Raw genomic sequence first — 8,571 nt, 5'->3', positions numbered from 1 at the left:
TGGCAAGCATCTCTTCATTCCCTTACTTTTCTGGCAGGTCTTAATTCCCTTGTTTGTCCCTCCTTTAGGATGACCAAAATCCTGTCCCTAAACCGCGCCATTCCTCAGTTGATATGCTCATTTCTCGGACAGACGTAGCTGTTTCTGAGGAATGGCAGGCGGAACACGTAGGTTTTGGGAGGCGAGTAGCCGGGGGCCTTGACGCGGCGAAGGTAGTTCCAACGCCCGATATAAAAGGGTTTGGACCCTCATTTCTTCAATCGTTGATAAACAAAACTGCTCACTCTCACCTCCTCGTGCAGACGCCGCAGTGCTAACCTGGTTCCGACTGACACCGTGAGGAGGGAAAAGAACGCCGAACCGCCCTCACTAGGAGAGAAGGGAGAAAGCAAGCGTCTCCCCGACCCCCCTTGGCGCCTGCCGTTCCCGTGCGCTCCACCGTCCGACGACTCCCGCGCGGGGCTGCGGGCGCCGAGACGCGAGGGCAGCCGGGGGCGCGTGCGCGCGGGAGGACCGGGCGTGGGGTGGGGGCGGGGAAGGGACAGAGGAGAGCGCGGCGCGCCAGCAGGTGGGAGCGTCCTCTCGCGCGCGTGCGCGCCCCGTGCCTTCTCCCTCACGTTCCCGGCGCGCCGCGTCTCCTCCCCGCCGGGCGCGCGCCGCCCCCTGCCCTCGCGCCGGGTCTGTCTCGGTCTCTCAGAGCCGCACGCTCCGCGGAGCTCCAGCCACTGCCGTCGCCTCGGCAGCGGCTCTCCAGCCCGGCGGTTCAGCCATCGGCCCCTCAGCGCCGCGTCCCAGGCCACCTCCCTCTCCTCTGCCACTCCCCTTTCCTTTCCCGCCCTTCTCTCCCACACGGTCCTCGGAGAGAGCCTGGATACGAAGCAGGCGGACGTGAGAAGGGGGTTGGAAAAATGGAGGTGCCGCGCCTGGATCATGCCCTCAACAGCCCCACCAGCCCCTGTGAGGAGGTGATCAAAAACCTCAGCCTGGAGGCCATTCAGCTGTGCGACCGAGATGGTAAGAGCGGCCGGGACGGTGAGGGTTGGCGGGGGTGGGGGTAAAGCCCGCTGCCAGACGCCGCGGCCACTGGAGCTCCCGCCGACCCTGCTCGCCCGGGCGGTAGGGTCTTTTGTTGTCCCCCTTGTTCAGTTGAACGCTGATGGGGGCTCCCCTTCGCCCACCCACTCTCCCCTCAGACCCCAGAAACAAAAGGACCCCGGGGCTCGCGGGTTGGCTGGGGAAGTCGCCGTGGTCCCCGGCCGCGGAGCCCCTCACCGTCGTCGCCCGCCTGGCTCCCGCCGAGGGGTTGCCCCGCGAGGGCGGCGTTCCAGCCGGCGTCTCCTGCTCCGGATCCGGTGTTTCCGATCTTCGCCGCAGTCCCGCTTTCCTGGGTCTCCCGGCGAAAGCCCTCGGGATGTTTCCAGCGTTGCCCCCTGCCCCCGGCACACACTCGTTAGCGGTCTCTGCCCGGAAACTTACTAGTTCCTTTTTGAGCCTCCCATCTTCAGACTTCCTACATTTTGAAGTCTTTTTATCCTTTCAAAATGGAATTTGAAGTGACAGTTATTTTTCAGTAGAGGGACAGAGGAGTGCGTTTCAGCACCAAGGACAGCCACAAGCTTCGTGGTTTGAAACTGTGATTCAGACAGAAACTGTCAAAAATGTGTAATGGAAGTGGCCTCATATATCTGCCGTGATTCAGAGTATGTGGCGAGTACTTACCGTTGTGTCTTGATATTATATCGCTTATTCTATTGTTAAAGTTGACAGTCTCCTTAAAAAGGAAATTGATTAAACAGATCTGAGCGTTAAAGGTAAACTAGTACAATGTGCAGTGTGGGTAGTTACAGCGCTTCTGTATTATTAGTTGGAGTAGTTGGAGAGTCAGTGCTGTTTCAGCAATGTGAAATAAAACTTCATTTGTAAAGAAGTCATCTGATTACTACTGATTGATGTAATAATTGTAGAAAATTATACAAGTGACAAAGGAAAAATAATTTATGTGTTGTCAGGATGACCCTGAACAGTTTTGACTGTAAATGAAATTAGTGTTTAACTCTGTATAGAGATGATTTAAAAATGGTTTTTAGTCACGGTTATGTAGATATACTAATATACTTACAATAAGGTCGTAAAATTGATCAGTATATAATCCAAGTAGAGAGCAGAGGTCTTGTTTCCAGTCATTTAAATGGTAATAACTTGGTTAGGCGTTGCTGTATAGTACAGTTTAGGTCAACTGAACACCGAATTTCCGTTTATTAATAAATTTAGGACAATCACTCTTGGATTAATTGCTCTTTGAAGCCGAAGGCACTTTAAATAATTTTGAAAAAGGTGTAGTATAGATAATAAATATTCTTGCAAAAGCTGCTTTTATTTTCTTCATCCCTAGACTGTTTTGGTCACCATAGTAATAAGTGCACATACTTTTGACATTAACAATTCATTGTTTTTGTATTCCATATAGGAAGTTCCACTATTGGACTGTGCAGATTATTAACATACCTCATAGAAAGTCCTATGGGTTTGTTTATACTTTTGTGAAATGACTTTATAATGTTACCATTGTAAACATTTTTATTTTCCTATGCTGGTTTGCCAGAAAGCAATAATAAAGGTAGATTTTATTTTCATCTGCTTCAATAATTTTTCAAAAGCTCATCACTATAGTTATTGGAAATAGGCAATTCATGGTTGCTCCTCAAAAGCCAGTAGTTAGTACTTAAAATTGCACTTACCAGATGTTTCGAAGATGCTAAGAAAAATAAAGTTTTTTTTAATGACCTTTACAGAGTTAATAATGTACAAAAATTAATATCCTGCATTTATCGTGTCTCTTCTCCTAGAGTAGAGTTATTTCATTTTGGTAATGTTTTTTAGTTTCTATGATCACATTACTAATCCTGCAAAATGAATGAATTATGTAACATTTAATTGGGGATGTACTGGCACTAGGCAGTTGTACTGGCACTAGGCAGTTTGAAAATTACTACTTATTTACAGACTTCTAATAGATTCGACACAGGTTAATTAAATAGAGTTTCATTTTATAAAATAGCTTATGTCCAACTACAAAAGGCTAACTCTTTATTAAAAGATGTGTAAAATGTGAAAATAGCTCATGTAAAGATTTTGTTAAATGCCTAACTTTACATTTTGTGAAACTCTGTATGTCAATTCCAAAAATGTTAAGTTGGCATCATAGGAATAATTTAGAGGAGATGATATAGTTACTTTTACAGAACAATTTAAAAATGTTACATTAAGTTTTTCAACCAGATCTAGTCATACTTTTATATTGAGAAATTTTCAGCTAGACGAATTTGCTTCCTTCACTTCCTTCCTTTCACTCCCTCTCCAGTCTCATTGTTTTACTTCTGGAAATATATAACACAAAAATTTGTGGCAGGTCTGTTTTGCATTTAAGTACATAATGAGTTATATTTTAATAATTGTATGACTGTAGAAATAAATGTGTCTTGTTTGCTCTTTACTTTTCCTACTTTAATATGAATCTGATGATGAGAAAAATTAGTGCAATATTAATTCCTTAGAAGTGGAATGAAGTAGAATAAGAGAAGATACCATATGATTGTTTAATAAACATCTCCTTTTACCCTCTCCACTTACAGATGTTTTTAATTTTATAATGTTTTGCATATTACATCAACTGAGAGCTATAGCTGCTGGCAAACATAACTGTATGTCTTATTGTCTTTGTCTTATCCTCTTTTATGTTTTTTTCCTTGTCATTTGCCTTTTTTCTTATCTGTTTACATTATTAGTAACAATTTACAATGCTTCTTTTTCTCATCATCCCTCAAAAGGCTTAATAGTTTCTGAAGAAGTTGTAATAGAATCCAAGTGGTCATATAATTGGATATTTTAATTAAGCAAGAGGGTTTTCATACACACATTATATCGTGTATAGTTTTATCCTAGGCATGTGTGCTCTGGTCGCTAATACAAGGCCCTGCCTAGATTTCACTTGTAGTTCAAAATAAGAATTCTGGACAGACTTCTGTTAGAAAACCTCTGAAGATGTGCTGTTTTCTTACAACAGATTTGTCTGTTGTAAGAAAAAGACTGTTTCTGTTCTTCTTCTCTTGTATGTTGAAGTGGCTTCAAGTGACGTATATGATACACTTTAATGGTGAGTTTTCAAAAAAATCAAAATAATTTCTTATCTGGAAGCATTAGTAATATGGAAACTTATTTTCAGTTTGTTTCTTCTTATAGATACTTCAGACCCTCTCTGACCTGTGACATTTCAAAACAGCTCTGACCCCACACATAGAATTCTACACTGCTTCTCTTCACTCTTTTTTTTTTTTTCCATCATACATATGGAAACTTTCTTTCCTTGCTGTGGAGGAAAGATTCATCTTTATGTTGCTTTATATGCATCCAAGCTCCCTCCACATATTTTGAAAGATAAATTCCATTCAATTTGGACTTTACCTTATTTACTTAAATTATAAATCAGCTGAGACTGTCTTCTTCACTGGCATGTGAATTAAACAAATTTTAAGTTTGAAAACAAAAGGTAATAGAGGAGTGTTTAGTAACACAGTGCTGTATTAGATCATTCTTAATGGTATGTTTTAAAGCAGATGTCTAGGACGAATACTTTTAACTATTACCTCTCATAGTACAAGAATTTAAGGTAGGCATTACTGAGTCTCACTGACATGCGTGTAGCATGGTGGTAATACCATTTTACATTCAGACCTCTCATGAAACGTTGACTCTTGATAGATATATGATCTTAGGAAAGTTACTTAACCACTTCTTAGCCTCAAGCTTTCTCATGTAATATGGGTATAAAATGTCAGTCCGGTAGGGTTGTTGAGATAATTAAGTATTATAAAGCAGTTCTTGACACAAAATAGAGAATAGTAGTTATTTTAAATGGGATATTATTCTCCATATACCTTCTTGAGATGAACTACTGCTTTATAATTCTTCATTATTTGGCCAATATTTGGTTTAGATCTTTTTTAAAAATTTCAGTTGTGTTTTATGTAGAAAATCTTACGTCACTTCAGTTTCATAAGTAGTCAATGGAAACTAAATTCTGAATTTTAAATGAACAGTAAAATCACAGTTATAGTACTCTAATCTTTGCTTATGTTTTTCTATCACATCAGTTATATCCTTCTCAACCTTAATCCTAAAATCTATTTTCAGCTTCTATTTGAAACCTGCTGTTTGCTGTGTTTCATGTACATTGTGACCTTGATACCTGCTTTGAGTAGGTATTTGCATCAGAGATTGTCTATGTTCTTGATTCAACGATTGTTTCCTTTATTTTTTTTAGAGTATAGATCTGTACTAGCACGTGTGACCTCTGGGTTCATTTATTTGACCCAGATTTTACTATGGAGATGCTATGAATTTTTATTAGTGTGAAAACAAAACGAAACTAAAAGAAACAAGCAAACAGCTTGAAGACCATCAGATTATGTTAAACGAATTTATATCTTTGGTAGGGGTTCTAGTTCATTCCCAGAGAAGAGCAGGAAGTTACTAGAGTAAAAGTCTCATCAACACAGATGTGACCAGGCTCCCTCCAGTGGCAGAATGACTGATATGTCCTAAGTTGAAACATTCTTGCCTAGGTAATTAAGCCAATTAGAAATTCACTGTATAGAATACTATCTAGAAAACTTTCAAGTCACCTTTAAAAAAATTCTTGCTGGTATTTCCTTCTCTTTAGACCTAAGCTTGATTTTTTCATTTAACTTAGGTAATAGTTTCATGATGACTTTTATATTTTATCCTGGATTTCAGGATAATAATAATAGCAGGTACATCAGTTATAGCAGTAAGCATGATCCTTCTGGTTTTTTAATTTTTCTTCTCTGTCCTTAGTAAATCTATAATTTGTTTTCCTTATATATTTGCCTCTTTCTTTGGTTTATTTTCCATTTCTTTTAACTTTCTCTGTAATCATTTTATTGTTCATAAATTATTTAAATTATATCTTTACTACTATAAAGCATTTGCTTCATTTTAAGAGTTTAAAATATTTTGTTAATACTAAACAGTAAACTGTCTTATTAATTAGACTATTTTAACACATACGAGAAGTAAAATTAGTATTTGGGGAGGACTTCTAGCAGAAATGTGATGAAAGAGTTAAAGAGTCTTGACAGGAAAAATAGACAGCCTCAGCTTGTTCTTTATATGGGAGAAGAGTGAGTGGCAGTGGTATAGAAGAAATCTAAAAATACTTACCAAAAATTTGTGATTGATTGAATTTTCAAGCAAAATGAAAAGTGACCAATGGTAACTATAGGATTTTAGATTTGGGAAATCTGAAGAATCGTTAACAAGAATAAAAAAAAAAAGGAAAGGATATTTCGACATCTGATGACAGTATTTTACATCTTAAATTTTAGGCCTCAGTGCGCATCTAAATGCATCCCAAACACTTTTCCAGGGGTGCTTCCCTCTGAGAAATCATTCTCAGAACAGTATTTATGTACTGTTTTCTCATTGTTGTTTCAGTGTGGACGCTCACAAGAAAATCCATTTACATTCTTCTTAGACAGTCCTTTTTCTTCATTCTCACTATTCCTGCTCTTTAAGGCTATTTATTATCCAATGATAATATTTTGAGAATCATTAGTAAACTACTTGATACAGAGGATTATGAAATAGATTTTTTTTTTGAGTCATCTGCATGAAGATAGTTTTGTAGTCTTAGGAGACTTTTCACAGGGATGTAGTACAAAGTGAAAAGAACATATACATTAAGGTATTTGAAGTCTAACGTAAGAGACTTCTTTGGAAGCTTATATTAAGCCTTTACCAATTCCTCCGGTGTTCTGGGAAAAGGGTTCTAGAATGAAGAAGAGAATTGTTCACATTCCTCTTGGGAGACTAGAACTTGGCTGAACAAGGAAGATTAGAATTTGACTTCAGTTTTAGAGTGACCTCTGAAGAGCTTTGTGTCTCTCCCCTTGAAGGTAAGGAATGATCACATGCTAGAGAAGGCCAAGTTGAACCTCAAAGATGAAATAAATGTGCAATTCAGGCTTGTTAATGCAGACAAGTACTCTACGTTTTGAAGTCCCTTATTAGATGTGAGTTAAACAAAAAGCATCATACTCCGAATTGTGGTTAATTTGTTTATGATGTTATGACTACTTGGACCAAGTTTGTGGTTCATTATAAAGGGGTTGTGGGATTTTTGCATACGAACTGTTAACTTGTAGTGTTTGTGGAAACTACTGTAAATAGATCTTTTTGTTTTCTATAGCCTATGCGAGTGTTATCTAATAATAGTAAGAAAAGCTTATAATTTCCCTCAATGTGTGCCGGTAAAGACGAGGCACTAAATATTTTTCAATATGCTTACCGTGATTTTTCTTGAAAAATACTGCCTTACTTTCTCTAAGCCTGAATGTTGGTAAATCTCCTAGTCTTTAAAAATTTTAAAGCTGATGATAAATGCAAAGAAAAATGACAGACTATTTTTGAGCATCAAGTATGTGATATGTTCCTCATGATTGCATTTTCAAGTTATATCTATGATGTAGAACAGGGATCAGCAAGTTACAGTCCTTGGGCCAAATCTGAAAACCTGCTGCCAGCTTTTTAAATAAAATTTTATTGGAATAAAGCCATGCTTATTTGTTTACATATTGTCTATGGCCGCCTTCTTGCTAAAACATCAGAGTTGTGTACCTGTGGCAACAGACCACATACCCCACAAACCTTAAAATACTTATTATCTAGTCCTTTACACAAAAGGCTTGCCAACTCTTAATGTAGAGGGCTAAGAAAATAAATTAGTATCTCTTGATAGGAATAAAAATATTGAAAGAGTTTCTGAAAAAAAAATTATAATATTTTGCTATTATAGATTACCAGGGCTTTAGATTATGCTGGTCAGGCAGAGTTCTGTGGAAAGCTTAAAAACCTTACCAGGCAATAATAGGAAACAAGCCCTAATTTTAATTTGAAATTTAGGTATCATATAAATAACTTTAGAAAGAAATACTAGTTCTGCATCACAATCTCATTAATAAATATGTTTTAAAGAATCAATCATGATGATATGAACTTTGAGAAATACATTTATATTGATACATATTTATTGATACATATTACAAACATTTATGTGTGCATCATATTCTTCCTTCTAAACCAAACTCTTATTGAAAAAGATTCAAGGTCTTACTCATCTATTTCCATAATCTCACAAAACTACTTCTCAGTCTATCTGTAGTTTTTTTCAGTGTTTAACCTAAGACTGTCTGATACATTATAAAAATATAATAAAAATGGATTATTAGAAAAATGAAATTTTAAAGATCCAAAAAGATTCAACAGACATAAAATTTACTGTCAAATTCCTATACAAGTTTCCAAATGCTTAATCCTAATTTTTATATTTATCTCATCACAAATTGGTAAATAGTTTGCAAACCACACTTTGAGCACAATAGCTAAAGAACGGTGACATTCTATCCTTATTCAAAGCTTGATTTTTAGGTACTGAACTTAACCAGTTACTAGTCTCACTTAGTTTCCTTTTGTTTTTTTACTTGCCTTGTATTT

At 37.8% G+C, this 8,571-nt stretch overlaps 1 protein-coding gene across 1 annotated transcript in view; it reads left to right on the top strand.

The window, feature by feature from the left end:
- The first annotated feature begins 908 nt into the window (after positions 1-908).
- PHYHIPL (phytanoyl-CoA 2-hydroxylase interacting protein like) overlaps positions 909-8,571 on the top strand; it is a 109,069-nt gene continuing 101,406 nt past the window's right edge. Inside the window, exon 1 of the mRNA XM_052639922.1 lies at positions 909-1,014. Coding sequence (XP_052495882.1) covers positions 909-1,014 — 106 coding nt within the window. The remainder of the gene's footprint in view (positions 1,015-8,571) is intronic.

Source organism: Budorcas taxicolor, chromosome 5 (assembly GCF_023091745.1).
Source record: "Budorcas taxicolor isolate Tak-1 chromosome 5, Takin1.1, whole genome shotgun sequence".
Lineage (NCBI taxonomy): Eukaryota > Metazoa > Chordata > Mammalia > Artiodactyla > Bovidae > Budorcas > Budorcas taxicolor.
This window is presented reverse-complemented; position numbering and strand designations above follow the sequence as displayed.